This window comes from Dipodomys ordii, unplaced genomic scaffold (assembly GCF_000151885.1).
Source record: "Dipodomys ordii isolate 6190 unplaced genomic scaffold, Dord_2.0 Scaffold22, whole genome shotgun sequence".
Lineage (NCBI taxonomy): Eukaryota > Metazoa > Chordata > Mammalia > Rodentia > Heteromyidae > Dipodomys > Dipodomys ordii.
This window is the reverse complement of record NW_012267238.1, coordinates 2,071,197-2,087,754: the sequence shown is the minus strand read 5'-3', so window position 1 is coordinate 2,087,754 and position 16,558 is coordinate 2,071,197. Positions and strand designations below refer to the sequence as shown.

Below are 16,558 nucleotides of genomic sequence, written 5' to 3'. Positions count from 1 at the left end.
CCAGAGTTCAAGCCCTAGGACTGACCAAAAAAAAAAAAAATCATCTAGTCTTTGCCCTAAGAAGCTTAAAGTCTGCTGAAGAAACAAACAAAAACACAATTTTACACAGAACTGGAGTACAGTAGGTCTTTACCTGGCTTCCATCTTTTTTTTTTTTTTTTTTGCCAGTCATAGGGCCAGAACTCTGGGCCTGGACACTGTCCTCAGCTCTTCAGCTCAAGGCTATCACTCTACCACCTCAGCCAAAAGTACCACTTCCGACCTTTTCTGCTCATGTGGTGCTGAGGAATTGAACCCAGGGCCTCATGCATGCAAGGGAAGCGCTCTACCACTGAGCCACCTTCCCAGACCCTTGGCTTCCATCTTGTTTAGCCCTCTACTTGTTATGGCTTTTTTTTTTTTGCCAGTCCTGGGGCTTGAACTCAGGGCATAGATATTGTCCCTGAGCATCTTTTGTTCACGGCTATCACTTTACCACTTGAGCCACAGCGCCACTTCTGTCTTTCTGGTGGTTAAATGGAGATAAGTGTCTCACAGAGTTTCCTGCTCTGGCTGGCTTAGGACTGTGATCCTCAGATCACAGGGATTACAGGCATGAGCCATGGGCACCTAGCTCTTCCTCCAGTTCTTAGTATTGGAGTTAACTATTTTCTTTTTTTTGTGTCCGGTCGTGGGGCCTGAACTCTGGGCCTGGGCGCTGTCCCTCAGCTCTTCAGCTCAAGGCTAGCGCTCTACCACTTGAGTCACAGCACTACTTCCGGTTTTTTTCTTTTTGCTTATGTGGTGCTGGGAATCGAACCCAGGGCCTCAGGCATGCAAGACAAGCGCTCTACCACTGAGCTACCTTCCCAGCCCCTGGAGTTAACTATTTTCCATCTACACTCATTCCTTTGGTTATCTCACCCAGTCTCATGGCTTTAATAAATACTATGTCCCCAAGGTGACAGACAGACATGGGCCAGTTCTCACAGTTCATAGGCCTGGCTCCATAGGTCTGTTTGCCCTTCCAAGAAACAATCTAATGGGCTTCTCAAACTCAGCACACCCAGCTAGCTCACACAATGTCTTCCATCTCAAAAAAAAATAGCACCATATGGGGTTCAGAATATGGCTTAGTGGTAGAGTGCTTGCCTAGCACACATAAAGCCCTGGGTACAATTCCTAAGTACCACATACACAGAAAAAGCCAGAAGAGGTGGTCTGGATCAAGTGATAAAGTACTAGCCTTGAGCAAAAAGGAAGCTCAGGGATAGTGCCCAGGCCCTGAGTTCAAGGCCCAAGATTGGGGAAAAAAAAAAAAGTAGCAGCATTATCTTCTAGTTTTTCAGGTCAAATATCTTGGTTTATTTCTTCCTCCTGACACTATATTCAGTCTGTCAGCAAACCTCCTAAATACAGAGTTCAACCACTTCTCACTACTTCTAGATTACCTTTTGTGTGTGTATGTGCACCAGTGCTGGGCACTGAGGGCCTGAGTGCTGTCCCTGAGCTTATTTTGTTCAAGGCTAGCACTCTACCATACCACTTGAGCCACAGCACCACTTCTGGCTTTTTCAGAGTAGTTTATTGAAGAAAACAGTCCACGGACTTTCCTGTGAGGGCTGGCTTTGAACAGAGATCCACAGATCTCAGCCTCTGAGTAGCTAGGATTATAGGCATTGGTCACCAGCACCTGGCTTTATTTCCAGATAGTAAGCTTCTAACTGGTCTTCATACCATTGTCATAATGTTTTCTTCCTTATTCTTTTTTAAAATTATTTATTTATTCTATTTTATGTTTGTTTATGTGGTACCAAGGAATTGAACCCAGTTCCTCAGGCATGCTAAGCAAGTTCTCTATCACTAAACCACATTCCTACCCCCTTTGTTTATTCTGTATAGAACAGAATAACTCTTTGTAATCTAAATCAGACTGAGTGGATCCTCTGCTCTCACTCCTTCACAAATTAAAGCCAAATCCCTTATGATGACTTGCAAAATTGTATCTATTGGCTCACCCCTCCATCCTCATTTACTATTCTCTACACAGAACACTATGCTCCAATTATTCTACCCCCTTCATACTTGTTCTCTCTGAAATATTCTTCCCAGATATCAGAAGACCTCTTTCTTCCTTCAGACCTTTACTCAAAAGTTACCTTCCCGTGGGCCTGGGAAGGTGGCTCAGTGGTAGAGCGCTTGCCTTGCATGCCTGAGGCCCTGGGTTCGAATCCTCAGCACCACATAAGCAAAAAAGAAAAAGCTGGAAGTGGCGCGGTGGCTCAAGTGGTAGAGCGCTAGCCTTGAGCTGAAGAGCTGAGGGACAGCACCCAGGCCCAGAGTTCAGGCCCCACGACCAGACCCCCAAAAAAATAAAATAAAATAAAAAATGAAAGTTTCCTTCCCCTAAAGTGCATGTATGGTATGTATGATGATGGTATAAAGAATTTCAGTGATGAGCTGGGAAAGTGGCTTGGTGGTAGAGTGCTTGCCTTGCATGCATGAGGCCCTGGGTTTGATTCCTCAGCACCACATAAGTAGAAAAAACGGAAGTGGTGCTGTGGCTCAAGTGGTAGAGCACTACCCTTGAGCTAAAGAGATGAGGGACAGTGCCCAGGCCTAGAGTTCAGCCCCCACCACTGACAAAAAAAAATAAAAAATAAAAATTCAGAAATGCTCAACCTCCCTAGCCATAAAAGAAATGCAAATCAAAACAACATTGAGATACCACCTCATCCCAGTTAGAATGGCTATAATCAAGAACTCTAATAACAAAAGATGTTGGAGGGGATGTAGACAGAAGGGAACCTTACTGCATTGTTGGTGGGAGTGTAAACTTGTTCAACCACTTTGGAAAGTAGTATGGAGGTTCCTCAAAAGACTCCACATAGAGGGCTGGGAAGTTGGTTCAGTGGTACAGCGTTTGCCTTGCATGCCTGAGGCCCTGGGTTCCGTTCCTCAGCACCACATAAGCAAAAAGAAAAAAGCTGGAAGTGGTGCTGTGGCTCAAGTGGTAGAGCACTAGCCTTGAGCTGAAGAGCTGAGGGACAGTGCCCAGGCCCAGAGTTCAGGCCCCACCACCGGACCCAAAAAAAAAAAAAAAGACTCCACATAGAGCTCCCCTATGACCCAGCAATCCCACTTTTGGGCATTTACCTAAATGATCACAAACAAGACCATACTAAAGCTACCAGCACAACTATGTTTAGCACAGCATTATTTACCAGAGATAAGATATGGAACCAGGCTGGGAAGATGGCTCAGTGGCAGAGTGCTTGCCTTGCATGCATGAGGCCCTGGGTTCGATTCCTCAGTACCACATAAGCAGGGAAAAAAAAAGCCAGAAGTGGTGCTATGGCTCAAGTGGTAGCACGCTAGCCTTGATCTGAAGAGCTGAGGGACAGCACCCAGGCCCAGAGTTCAAGCCCCACCACCAGACCCCAAAAAAAAAAAAAAAAAAGATATGGAACCAACCCAGATGTCCCTCAGTAGATGAATGGATCAAGAAAATGTGGTGTATATACACAATGGAATTCTATGCCTCCATCGGAAAGAATGACATTGCCCCATTTGTTAGGAAATGGAAAGACTTGGAAAAAATTATATTAAGTGAAGTAAGCCAGGCCCGAAGAAACATAGGCCCCATGGTTTCCCTTATTTGCAATAACTAGTATATGTCTGAGACAAGCAGAAAAGATCAGATAAGTTGATGTTAGGTGAAATGAACCCCAATATAAGTATTCAAATGTTTTTTCTTTCATGTGATTGTTTCTAAGATATTTATAAGATGATTTCTTTGTTGCTTTGTATGTCCCTCCCCCAAGGTATAACCCCTGCTTTCACTGTATTTGATGTTGGTATAATTTGTGGAAGGAAAGGGAAAAAATAAATCATTTAAATAGGGATACAGGTGAACCCATTGCAACAATGAGATGTACAAGTCATTATGTCAAAAAAAGAACTTTACGACTTTGGGGTGAGATGGGAAGGGATGGGAAGGGGAACCAAAGGAGGAGGCTACAATGCTTGATAAGAAATGTACTCATTATCTTGCCCATGTAATTGTAACTACTCTGTATGGTATTTTCATATTAAAAAAAAAAAAGAATTTCAATGAGGCTAAGTGCTGGTGGCTGGCTCATGGCAGTAATCCTAGCTACTCAGGAACCTGACCTCTGAAGATCACAGTTTGAAACCAGCTGGGGCAGAAAAGCCCATGAGATTCTTATCTCCAATTAACCATCAACAAAGCTGGAAGTAGAGCTGTGGCTCAAATGGTAGAAGACTAGCTTTGAGCAAAAAAAGTTCAGGACAGTGCTGAAGGCCTATTAACCCCCAGGACTAAAATAAAATAAAATAAATCTCAGTGAAAGCTGTTGATTAATAGGGGGTTGGGAAAGCAAAAGAAAGGGTTATTCTTTTCTTTAATAATTTTTTATTGAGGGGCTGGGAAGGTGGCTCAGTGGTAGAGCACTTGCCTTGCATGCCTGAGGCCCTGGGTTCGATTCCTCAGCACCACATAAGAAAAAAGAAAAAAGCCGGAAGTGGCCCTATGGCTCAAGTGGTAGAGCGCTAGCCTTGAGCTGAAGAGCTGAGGGACAGTGCCCAGGCCCAGAGTTCAGGCCCCACGAACGGACCCAAAAAAAAACAAAAACAAAACAAATAATTTTTTATTGAGATGGGTTAAATAAATTTCACAGTGTTGTGAGATAGTGATACTCATTTAAAGTCACAAACACATTTTAACCTTTTGTGTATGTGTGTGTATGTGTGTTGGTCACAACAAAAAGCTAATGAAGGCTGGAAATGTGGCTCAGTGGTAGAGTGCTTGCCTAGCATGCATGAAGCCCTGGGTTTGATTCCTCAGTACCACATAAACAGAAAAAGCCAAAAGTGGCACTGTGGCACAAGTGGTAGAATGGTAGCCTTGAACAAAAAAGAAGCTCAGGGACTGTACCCAGGCCATGAGTTCAAGCCTCAAGACTGGGAAAAAAAAGTTAAATTCCTTGACAATGCACACTGAGAAAAAGAAAAAAAGAATGACAGGGAAGTAAAATAAGGTGTTATGGAGAGGCACCAGAGGGAGAAGAGAGAGCTAATAAAGAGAATGAATAAGGATGAATATGGAGTAGTTTGTTTGTGTGTATGAAAGCAGAACAATGCAACCTGCTAAAATTGTTTGAAGGGGAAAATGGATAGAGTGATAGTTGTAATGTTGATGAGAATACATTGTTTATATGTATGGAAATGTCACAATGAAACCCCCCCCACAACTAATGTATATAATAGAAAATTTATTTTCCCAATGTCTTCTTTGACTCTCCATCTAAAAACACTTTCCTACCAATATTTTATTACTACTTCTGGTTTTTCTCCTCAATATTCATGGTAATATTCATAAAATTATGTTTTCCTTCATTATTTATTTTATTAGAACAGAAGCTGCATGAGAGGGACTTCTGGGGTATATTTTGTTCATTTTGGGTTCATTAGGCACTATCCATTACTTGAATAATGACAGATAGATACACATATATAAACACTCTATATTTTTAAATGAATGAATAAAAAGGGTAGAGATGGCCAACAAGTAATAATATTTAATAAAAAATGAATAAGCAGAGCTGCTTGGCAACATAATCAAAGTACACAGTATACTTCTTGGGCAGTTGTTACTTCATCCAGTCCTCACATTAATTTAGGATAGAAGGAAAGTTAGGTAGATTATGCTGCCAGTTAAGATGAAACTGAGTGCAGAGGACTGGCTACAGTTTAAACATCTCTGGTCTGGACAGAAGTAGAACAGTGGGTGGTTGCTGGCCCTGAAAAGGGCTTAGTAGAGTTTTGCAGTAGTTGATTGAAAAACTTCTTTTACTAGAAGGCATGGGGATTTGGGAAGGAAAATCTGTGTCAGAGGCAAGAACAGACATCAATAGAAGGAGTGGAAGAAGTAAACAGGCTGACCTGACTTGTTCCAAGTCTATAAAGAGGGCAACTGAGTTCTCCAAGCATCAGAATACTGTGTCTGAGACCGACTAGTTCCTCAAGCCTGTACATAATCCCTGATGTCAGAACTGGACAGGCAACCCTAATCACCCAATGAGTCCACACAGGGTCTGCAGGATTTGGCTTCCCTTATGAAATTTTGGGGTCTTTGTGAACAGTGGACAGTGTTTATAGATTCATCCCCAACTTGCAGCAGAGCTTAGACTATACTGAAGGAATATACTTGGAATATACTGTACATATATGTATGTGTGTGTATAATTTTTGTTCAAGGCATACATAAAAAAATGAGTATGTGCTGGCAAAGTAGCTCATACTTACCATGTGGAAATTACTAGGTTCAATATCGAGTACCATGCATGAAGCCTTGGGTTTGATTTCTCAGTACCACATAAGCACAAAAAGCCAGAAATGGCACTGTGGCTCAGAGACAGTGTGCTCAGGGACAGTGCCCAGGCCGAGTTCAAGCCCCAAGACCAGCAAAAAAAAAAGTACACACACACACACACACACACGGGGGAGGGGGGAAAATCAGGAAAAATGTGCTCAAAAGAGAAAGACTGGGAATAGGGGCTAGGAATATGGCTTTGTGGTAGTGCTTGTCTAGCATGCATGAGGCCCTAGGTTAAATCCCTCAGTACCACATAAACAATAAAAATAAAAGAGAAGCAAAGTCTGAAAGGCGACAGACAGGACAGGGTGATTTTGGAGCAAATATTCCTGGGACAAGACAGAACATTTATAAGAAAGGTTGGTAGCAGCCCTTTTAAGTTATCATCGTTAGCCGAAGGCCAGTGGCTCATGTCTGTAATCTTAGATACTCAGGAGGCTGAGATCTGAGGATCGCGGTTCAAAGCCAGCCTGGGCAGTTAAGTCTGTGAAACAGATCTCCAATTAACCACCAGAAAAACAGCAAGAGCGCTGTGGCTCAAGTGGTAGAGCGCTCGCCTTGAGCTGAAGAGCTCAGGGACAGTGCCTAGGCCCAGAGTTCAAACCCCACGGCCGACAATAAATAAATAAGTTATCATTGTTGGTTTATGTTAGAGCCGGTCCTGGGGCTTGAACTCAGGGCCTGGGCATTGTCCCTGAGTTTCTTTTGCTCAACGCTGGCACTCTACCACTTTAGCCACAGCCCCCCTTCTTTGTTGATGTGGTCAAGAGTCTCAAAAGGCCTTTTCTGTGTGGACTGGCATCGAACCTTGATCCTCAGGGCTCTGCCTCCTTAGTATCTCAGACTAAACGCATGAGCCACCGAACCCCTTCCAAAGCAGCCATTTTTTAAGGCATTAGCGCGCGCATTGCGGTGGAAGGGCGGGGTTAAATCGAGCGCTGAGAAGCCCGGATGGAGAGGCCGATTGGCTGAGATTCAAGGCGGGGCCAATAGGTAGTCGCGACAAATTTCCTTCCCCAAGTAGCTAGGTACTTGACGTCACGTCCGGTCATGTGGGCGGGAGCGGGAAACAAAAGGAGACGTAGGACGCATGCGTTTGGTGGGTCCCGGATTCTGGTGGGTTCTTCCGCTCGGAACAGGTGAAGCGCTTCCGGGTCGCCGCCGGCTGCCGCCTCCCGGCGCGGTAAGTACAGAAGCAAGGCTGGGGGGATCTCCTTCCCCTTTCTTTTTTCCTTTCCCCAGAGAAAACTAGTTTCTTAGACTCGCCTCTTTAGAGCTCCATGTTAAGACTCCTTTGCCCTTAACGTGCTCCTGCTCATTGGCCGCTTCCTCGAGACTAAGCCCCACCCCATCACACAAGACCCGTCATTCATTGGTGTCACTTTCTGTCACCCAGCATTTCTTTCATCTAATTGGCTCTATCTAGATCCCGCCCATTCACGATTAGCAACTGTATAAGGACAAATTCCTGTGCGAGTCCCGCCCCCGCCTTCTTCCCGTTGGTCAACCTCACAGTCATTATCATAATGAGCAAAGAATAGGCGGTGGCTTTAGGGAAGTGGGTTGGGTTTTAGGATGAAAGCTGTCCGGCCTGTCATTTCCTCGAGGTTGTGAGGGTAGGCGCTATTGCGCCTGTTACCCAGGCTGGGAAGATTTGGCCGTTTGCGGCCGCCGCTGGTCCTGGGTCGACCAAATGAATTAGGCTCCTGGACTAGACAGAGATCCTTGCTTTGCTTCTTTCTCCAGTGCCGTTGCCTGGATCCCGCCCCTGCGCCAGTTCTAAGTCCTGATCCACTGTGTGATCTAAAACCTCTCTGTTTCCTGTCGGTTGAGCTGAAGGTCACAGATTGGGACCCTCTTGGTCAGCAACTTAACGCCCACAAAAGCTGATTTTACTTGTTCTCGTATATGTTAGTTCCTCCATTCAATCATCCATTTGGCCATGCCTTCTAAAATGTCTTACTGAACCCTGCTTGTACTTGGGGCAGACCTCACTTCCCCAACCCCTACAGAATTGACCATGGTTAATGAAAGAGATGGTTAACATATCCTTTTTTTTTTTTCATCACTGAATGAATGTGGTATGGGTGATCACAAAGGAGCAATATGTAAACTTTAGGATTTGGAGGGCATAAACATAATTTCAGGAGAGCCCTGCTACCTCTAATTGTGTGTAACTTTATAATGCCAGTCTGTATTCTGGATTCCATCTCTACACTTGGCTCCCAGTCTCTTTCCTCCTTGAGCAGCCTACAGCTTTATTCATTTTTTTTACTTAATTATTAGAATAACTTTGAGGATGGTATAATTGTTTATTATCCCCATTTTACAGATGAGGAAACTGAGGCCCAGAGAGGTTAAGTGACTTGGCCAAAGTCAAGCAGCTAGTAAATGGTGGAGCAAGGACTCAAATCCAGGTCTGTCTGATGCCAAATGGAAGGACTGCTTGTCTGCTACCTTCCACTCCACCCCATCCCTAAGTCAAATTACAACCAAATAAAAACAAACACATTCACTTGATCCTTCCCCTCAGTCTAGGAGCCATGTCCACTTTGTTCCCCTCACTCTTCCCCCGTGTGACTGAGACACTGTGGTTTAATCTGGATCGACCCTGTGTGGAAGAAACTGAGCTGCAGCAGCAGGAACAGCAACATCAGGCCTGGGTGAGTGAAGATTTAACACAGCACAGACACACACACACACACACACACACACTGTGCCCCATGACCCAGCTGTACTCTGGAGACCTATTCTGAAAGAACGTTGTGCCCAGGGAGTCAGCCGGGGTGATTCGGAGGCCGTGTTTCTCATCTTTGTGATATCCTAATTTGTTAGGGACTTCTGGGCTAGGTAAAGTATTGACACTCAGCTCAAGACCTTTTCCCTAAAGCCCAAGTTTATTAGTAATTACTTTTTTTTTTTTCATCTTTTTTTTTTTTTGGTCGGTCGTGGGGCTTGATTAACTACTTTTGAGGACTTAAAAAATGCTGTGTTCTAAACTACATCTCTCATTTCGTCCTTACCATAATTATATGAAGAAACCAAGGCCCAGAGAGTTTATGTAGTTAAATCAATTTTATAAATAGTGGATAATAGGAAAGTAAGCAATCAACTAGTCCTGAGAACTGGGAGAAAGTTTCTAACACTTATGGTTGTTCTTGGAGGTGTAGTGAGGCAATTCCATGCTTCTGACTGTTCTGCTTTGGTCCTGCTCTCCCCTATCTCTTGCCCACAGCTCCAAAGCATTGCAGAGAAAGACAACAACCTGGTACCTATTGGCAAGCCAGCCTCAGAGGTGAGTGGCTCCAGCAAGTGGGGCCTTGGTGAGACTTGGGGTAGAGCCGAGTTCTGGTCTAATTCTGAATGTTCTGCCTCTGACTCAGAGCAGTTGTGGTTCCCAGTCTGGGTGAAGACCAGACAGTAGTGGTTAAGGGAGGGAGTGGGCATTTGGCCTCTTACTAAGGTCCTACAGATCACCTACCAGCCTGCCAGACTGGGGCGTATGAAGACAGGGTCAGAATGAAGAAGGCCCTTGGAAGTGGGACAGCTCTTAAAGTGGTCCAGGTGGCCCTGAGGCACCTACAGGCTCTCTCCTGCCCCATCAGCACTATGATGATGAGGAAGAGGAGGATGATGAAGATGATGAAGACAGTGAAGAGGATTCGGAGGATGATGAGGACATGCAGGATATGGATGAGATGAATGACTATAATGAGTCACCTGATGATGGAGAGGTCAATGAGGTAGGTGGGAGTGTACCTGTGCCCCTGTCCCTGATAGCCAAAAGGTACAGACACTCTGGATCCATCTGGGGACAGGATCTGGAGCTGAGGCTGGCTGAGGCCCCTCCCCACCCACACCCAGCCTCCTCTCCAGGTGGACATGGAAGGCAATGAACAAGATCAAGACCAGTGGATGATCTAGGTAGAGCAAGGCAAGATGGCCTCAGGGAGATTGCAAGCCAGCCTAACCTACTGTGCACCTCCAGCTCCAACCCACAAAACCATCTGATGGCCCTGGTGCCTGAAGGCTCACTCTTGGTCACTTCCTCAGCTGCTACCAGGACTTGGTCTCGGTCTCCTTGGCCCCTCCCAGGCCATCATTCTGCTCTTGAATCCCCAGAGTCTGAGCCCCACTCTGCCCTACCATCCTGGCCAGTACCTCACCCCTTTGTTGCCAGGTCTTGCCCCTTATTAGCCCTCTTTAATAAAGACACAGGACTGATTTTTTCCCCCCATGTCTATTCCCTATTTGTTGATGGTGTCCCAAGGAATCCACATCTTCCTTGGGCATTGGGTAGGTGGTGTTGAAGGGAGAGCAAGCAAATCTAATGGGTCGGGTGGACTCTGGTTGGGGAGCCTAAGTCTAGGCTCCTGTACCATTTCCTTTGGTCCAGTTTTTACCCAGCTATTCCTGCATGTTTTTTTTTTTTTTTCATTGTCTGCTGTTTTCTATGATCCTGCCCAAAATGGATGGGCTGAGGAGGGGAGGCTTTCTAAGGCCTAGAGCTAGGGGTCCTATGTGAAGATAGTAAATTAAATCTCAGAGCAAGGCAGGAGACTCCTATGGTATCACCAAGCAAATTATTGATAGAGGTAGGTTGGGAGCTCAAGCATCCTGCTTGCAGTCCATGGCTTGAGGAGGAAGTTAGGAGGACTAAACAGCCTGATAAGATTGATACCTCAGGGCTGGGATGTGTCTTAGTGGTAGAGTGCTTGCCTACCATACACGAAGCCCTGGGTTTGATTCCTCAGTACCACATAAACAGAAAAAGCCAGAAGTGGCACTGTTGCTCAAGTGGTAGAGTGCTAGCCTTGAGCAAAAGAAGCTCAGGGACAGTACCCAGGCCCTGAGTTCAAGCCCTAGGACTGGCGGGAAAAAAAAAAAAAGATTGACACTTCAGGTCATATGGAGGCTGAAAGGGGCAAAGTTGGGAAGAGAACCTCTTTAGCCCTGAGCCTCGCTTGTATTGGTTTCCAAACAGGAAGGGAAAGGGATATTCTGAGGTCTTTTCTTGGGTGGGGATGGGGTGCATCAGAAAATACCCCTGGTCCTGGACCTCAGCCAGGTCCAGCATAGGTGAGCTGGGCTATGCCATCCTTAATGGCAGGGAAGTCTGGAAGACCAGTATGGTGGAGACGGCAGCGATAGCGGCCACAGCTCTTAGCATACTGTAGGAATCTGGGTGCACCAGGGAAGAGCACGTGGTCAGCCAACACAGTGGCACCAGCTGGCAGCAGCGCATGAGCCTCCAGCAGCTGCAGGTCCCGCAAGTAGTATCGAGGCCGATGTGCTAGGAGCACCAGGTCTGCCCGGCTCAGCTGGTGTTGAGCTCTTAGTTTGGGGATCACTTCCTCTGAGCTGCCTGTGATGAGCTCTACCTGTAGGGAGAGAAGAGCTGGAGTGAGGGTGGGAGGGAAATGCTTTCCTCTCAGGCCCAAGAAGTCCAGAACTCAAGATGTGCAGACCAATATTGTGATTTCCATTTCCACAAAGAAGCTGAGCTTCAGAGGGCACATGCATTAGCTGAAGGTCATGTAGCTAACAAGGAACTAATAAAGATTCTGAAAACAATTAGCTGCTGGTTTTGTCATCCAGAAGGAAAGAAGTGTAAATGACTTGGGGGGCAGGAAGGTAGGAAGTCATGTACCCTCCAAGATCACAGTTACCTAAGTGGAACTGGAGTTTCCCACAAAGAAGGTCTGGCTAAGACAAGGCCTGGGGATGACAGAAGGGATCAGAGTTGGGGAGATGGGGATGCTGACCATGTGCTCATCAAAGCCAGCCAGGCGGATGAGTTTTTCAGCCACTGCTGCCGTGCGTGGGTCACGTTCCACAGTGAGAAGGCGACTCCCAGGGGGCAGGGCACGAGCAATAAGCAATGTGGAGTAACCACAGAAGGTGCCCAACTCCAGCACATGAGCAGGGGCCTTCTCCTCCACCAGCCTCATCACGATCTGACCTGTGGGGTAAGGAAATGTGTGAGAGCCTGAAAAGCCAAGCTGTGAGACCCAAAAGGATTGGGAGTTTGTTTTTTTTTTGTCGGCCATGGGGCTTGAACTCTGGGCCTGGGTGCTGTCCTTCAGCTCTTCAGCTCAAGACGAGCGCTCTACCACTTGAGCTACAGTGCCACTTCCGGTTTTCTGGTGATTTATTGGAGATAGGAGTCTCACAGTCTCTCCTGCCCGGGCTGGCTTTGAACCTTGATCCTCAGATCTCAGCCTCCTGAGTAGCTAGGATTACAGGCATGAGCCACCAGCGCCCGGCTATAGGATTGGGAGTTTGTAAAGCCTTCTCCCACCATACTCTCAGAACACTGAGAGCTTCATGGAAAGGTCAGTCAGTCTTAACTAAACAGGAATTCAAGTCTATCCTGGATGTGGGTTAATTCCACTCTAAACTGCGTGGAAGCTTGAGGGCAGACTAAGAGTTATGCAAATTATAAGCTGTTTACTGCTTAGCTGTCATTCACAAGAAAAAGTGTTCTCCTACCACTTGTATATAAAATATTGTCACACGTTTAAATCTTACTTTCTGCACATGCTTCCCTATAGGAAACCAATAAAAACCTTGGTTAATGGAACCTTGGGTTCTGAAGCTGGCAGGAGGCTACAAGTCCCTTGATACCCAAATCTAAATTCCATGCTCTGGTCTGGTCTCCATTACTACCTCACTCCTGGTTGGCGGCTGCGGGTTAAGAGGCACAAGGTGGGTTGTAACAGAAATGGATATAGGGCCCTTGATGAAAAGTGATTTGAGATTCCTATCTGCCTTCCTACAGCTCCCACCGAGCTGGGGTCCTGCTTCTCATGGACCTAGTCCAGTGTAGAAATCTGCCTCAGATTTAACCCTGTCAAGCTAGCTGTCATGATCCTAAAGGCATTTGGGACTGAACTTGGTATTCAGGATCTTCTTGGACCAGATCAAATCTTAGCTTCCCAGCTACAGCTCTAAGCTCTTCCCTGTGGCCTGTTCATTGAATGTGCCTGATCTTAGAATTGGATGAGTTTAAATAAAGCTAAAGCCCTTGTGCTGAAAACTATGAGACTGAGATAAATAGTTAAGTAGATAGTTATCCTGAATCGTGTGGACATTGCTGTGGTAAGGAAGACTTAGACACAAGTAGTTACTAAAAAAGCTATGTTATTCCCTAGGGTGTGTGTGTGTGTGTGTGTGTGTGTGTGTGTGTGTGTCCCCCTAGGGTGTGTGTGTGTGTGTGTGTGTGTGTGTGGTGGGGCTTGACCTCTGAGCTTAGGTGCTGTCCCTGAGCTCTTCAGTTCAAGGCTAACAACGCTCTACCACTTGAGCCACTGCACCACTTCTGGGGTTTATTGGAAATAAGAATCTCATGGACGTTCGTTCCTCCTGGGCTGGCTTTGAACTGTGATTTTCAGATCTCAGCCTCCTGAGTAGCTAGGATTACAGGCATGAGCCACCAGCACCTGGCGCTCTCTCTCTCTCTCTCTCTCTCTCTTACTCTCACTCGTCAGTCCTGGAGCTTGAACTCAAGGCCTGGACACTGTCCCTGAGCTTCTTTTTCTCAAAGCTCTAGTGCTCTACCATTTGAGCCACAGTGCCACTTTCAGCATTTTTCTGTTTATGTGGTACTGAGGAATCAAACCCAGGGCTTCATGCATGAGAGGCAAGCACTCTACCACTACGCCACATTCCCAGCCCCTCCCCTAGATTCTGTGCTCCCTCAAGTCAGCATTTGTCTGGCACTTCTCTGTAGCCTCTGCCTCCTTTCCTTAGCAGCTGCCTCATGCAAAAGAGGTGGCAATAGATGTTTGCTGGGGGAATGAATGACTTAGTCAAGACCCCTTATTTCCAGGGAAGAACAAGAATAAAAATGGACATGAACCTGTACAATTCATCCAGTACTAAGACACAGCCAGATCTCAGAACTTCCTCTACCTTCTTAGGAGTACTTCCTGAAGCAGAAGATTAGGGAAGGGGGAACTGACCTTTGACAGGCCCCATGTGGCTCAGGTACTCGCAGTGGCTGCTCCAGTGGTCCAGAGTAGTGAGGATGTGGCTAGGGTCCCCAGGAAGGGCGTGGGTGAGCACATAGCTGAAGGCCCGTTCCTCAATCCGCAGTCCTGACAGGCAGTCTCTGAAGCTCCTCAGCAAGACTGTGCGCACCAACAACTTGAAGTGGTGCCGGTATCGCACCAGCAATGTCACCACCAGTGGTAGGAACGCCAGTGCAATAGCAGGGGACATGGTCTGTACCTGGACCCTGGGGGTAGAGGGAGACAGGAAGATCCACCTCCACTATTTTTTCCCTTGCTTTTTAAAAAACTGTTAGAGAGGTGATGCACAGAGTGTCTGTCATCTTTGCAGCCTTCATTAGTAGAAATTACTGTGTTCTTATTTATAAACCATGGTTCAGAAAAGGCTGTTTTTTGAGCAGTCACATACTACAACTGGGATTTGAGTCTAGATTGGATGATTCCCAGCCTTTGTACTTTTTTTTTTTTTGCCAGCCCTGGGGCTTGAACTCAGGACATGGGCACTGTTCGCGAGCTTCTTTTGCTCAAGGCTACCACTCTACCACTTGAGCCATGACACAATTTCCAGCTTTTTCTGTGTATGAAGTACTGAAGAATCAAACCCAGGGCTTCATGCATGCTAGGCACACACTCTACCACTAAGCCACATTCCCAGCCCAGCCTATGTGCTTTTTTAGGATTCCATACTGTCCACATTAGGCAGGGTATTGGCCTTTGGATCCATCTACACATTGTTCTCCCAGCGCTTTTCTCTTTTCTCCTAATGTCACCTCTTCTTTATATTTCCTTTCATCAGTTTTTCCTGGCATTTCCTCTCCATAGTCCCTGTCTAACTGGTCTTCTCTGACCCATTATTCATACTACGTTGTGTAGTCAGAAACCCCTCACTGATATACTCAATCTCAGTAAAAAGCAACAAAAACACCCTACATAGGCCTGATATGGTGTGCACACCTGTAGTCCCAGTATTTGGAGGCAAAGGGAAGAGGATCTTGAAATTGATGCCAACCTGAACTACATATACTGTCTCCAAAAATAAAACAATAGGCCTTAGGATACCATCTTTCCCACCTCAGGAGTTGTCCCTGTAGGTGGAAAGAGTTCTTGATTCTGTACTTGTTCTCCAGACCTATATCCCCTCTATTGAATCCCCCTCTTCCCCTGTGCTCACAGAATTTCCTTTATGATTCAATTTATATGCATACATATCCACATACCACATGCTTCCCTCACTAAGGGGGATGGTTTCCCTCTCCTCTCCCATATCCTAGACCATCCCTCATGTGACCTGGTAGGCCTCCTTGGTATAGGACAAACAAGGAGTGAGAGTGTTACGATATGAATAGGTGAGTGGTGGTGGACGTGAACTGATGTTAAGGACCCATAAGACCCTGCTTACCTGGCTGGAAGCTCAAGGGCTCTACTTACCTGGACTGCAGACTCTTGCTTAGGGAAGATGGTAGAACAGGACAGGAGGTGAAGTCTTTGAAGGAAATAACCCTGAGACAGGAGGCTGTATCTGCTTTCAATTATTGATGCTGAAGCTGCTATTGTTACCTGAGACTTGCAGTTCAAGTTACCAGAACTAGGGACAAGCTCAAGCTGCTGCCTACCCTTAAAAAATCTTAACAGAAGGGCTGGGGTAATTGAGCTCTTGGCCCAAGGCCTTGAGTTCAAACCCACAATACCACAAAAAGAACAAACACCTTTCCCCCATGACAAAAACTAAAAAAGAAATCCCCCGAAACAACTCTTGGACTGGGAATGTGGCATAGTGGTAGAGTGCTTGCCTAGCACGTATGAAGCCCTGGGTTCAATTCCTGAGTACAACATAAACAGAAAAAGCCAGAAGTGGTGCTTTGGCTCAAGTGGTAGAGTGGCAGCCTTGAGCAAAAGAAGCTCAGAGACAGTGCCCAAGCCCTGTGTTCAAGTCCAGGACTGGCAAAACACCACCACACACACACACACACACACACACACACACACACACACACACATATGCACAGAACTCCAGAGTCTTTTTTTGCTTTGCTTTGGTTTTTTTTTTTTTGGGTCCGGTCGTGGGGCCTGAACTCTGGGCCTGGGCGCTGTCCCTCAGCTCTTCAGCTCAAAGCTAGCGCTCTACCACTTGAGCCACAGTGCCACTTCCAGCTTTTTTCTTTTTGCTTAT

The 16,558-nt window shown here is 46.2% G+C and overlaps 2 protein-coding genes across 3 annotated transcripts; one reads left to right on the top strand and one right to left on the bottom strand.

The window, feature by feature from the left end:
- The first annotated feature begins 7,430 nt into the window (after nt 1-7,430).
- Anapc15 (anaphase promoting complex subunit 15) lies at nt 7,431-10,606 on the top strand. 2 transcript variants are annotated; one of them, XM_013013992.1, is made up of 6 exons: nt 7,431-7,559; nt 8,709-8,793; nt 8,910-9,039; nt 9,612-9,671; nt 9,982-10,119; nt 10,253-10,606. In XM_013013992.1, exons 2-6 carry the CDS (start codon nt 8,768-8,770, stop codon nt 10,298-10,300), a joined length of 402 nt encoding a protein of 133 aa, XP_012869446.1. In that variant the 5' UTR covers nt 7,431-7,559; nt 8,709-8,767; the 3' UTR covers nt 10,301-10,606. The 2 variants fall into 2 exon arrangements, with proteins under 2 accessions (XP_012869446.1, XP_012869448.1); XM_013013994.1 differs by having other exon boundaries at nt 7,435-7,559; nt 8,915-9,039.
- An 830-nt stretch (nt 10,607-11,436) lies between these two features.
- On the bottom strand, nt 11,437-14,599 carry LOC105984075 (transmembrane O-methyltransferase). Its single transcript, XM_013014148.1, has 3 exons — nt 14,341-14,599; nt 12,142-12,338; nt 11,437-11,757 (listed from the first exon to the last, which is right to left on the bottom strand). The coding sequence occupies exons 1-3, from the start codon at nt 14,597-14,599 to the stop codon at nt 11,437-11,439; spliced, it is 777 nt and encodes a 258-aa protein (XP_012869602.1).
- Nucleotides 14,600-16,558: the final 1,959 nt, after the last annotated feature.

Coding starts and splice junctions, on each gene's coding strand:
- Anapc15 (XM_013013992.1), top strand. CDS start 8,768: ATGGTGGAGCAAGGACTCAAATCCAG. Junction 8,794..8,909: donor GAGCAAGGACTCAAATCCAG/GTCTGTCTGATG, acceptor CCTTCCCCTCAG/TCTAGGAGCCATGTCCACTT. Junction 9,040..9,611: donor AACAGCAACATCAGGCCTGG/GTGAGTGAAGAT, acceptor TCTTGCCCACAG/CTCCAAAGCATTGCAGAGAA.
- LOC105984075 (XM_013014148.1), bottom strand. CDS start 14,599: ATGTCCCCTGCTATTGCACTGGCGTTCCTACCACTGGTGGTGACATTG. Junction 12,339..14,340: donor CCACATGGGGCCTGTCAAAG/GTCAGTTCCCCC, acceptor CTTACCCCACAG/GTCAGATCGTGATGAGGCTG. Junction 11,758..12,141: donor CTGGCTTTGATGAGCACATG/GTCAGCATCCCC, acceptor CTCTCCCTACAG/GTAGAGCTCATCACAGGCAG.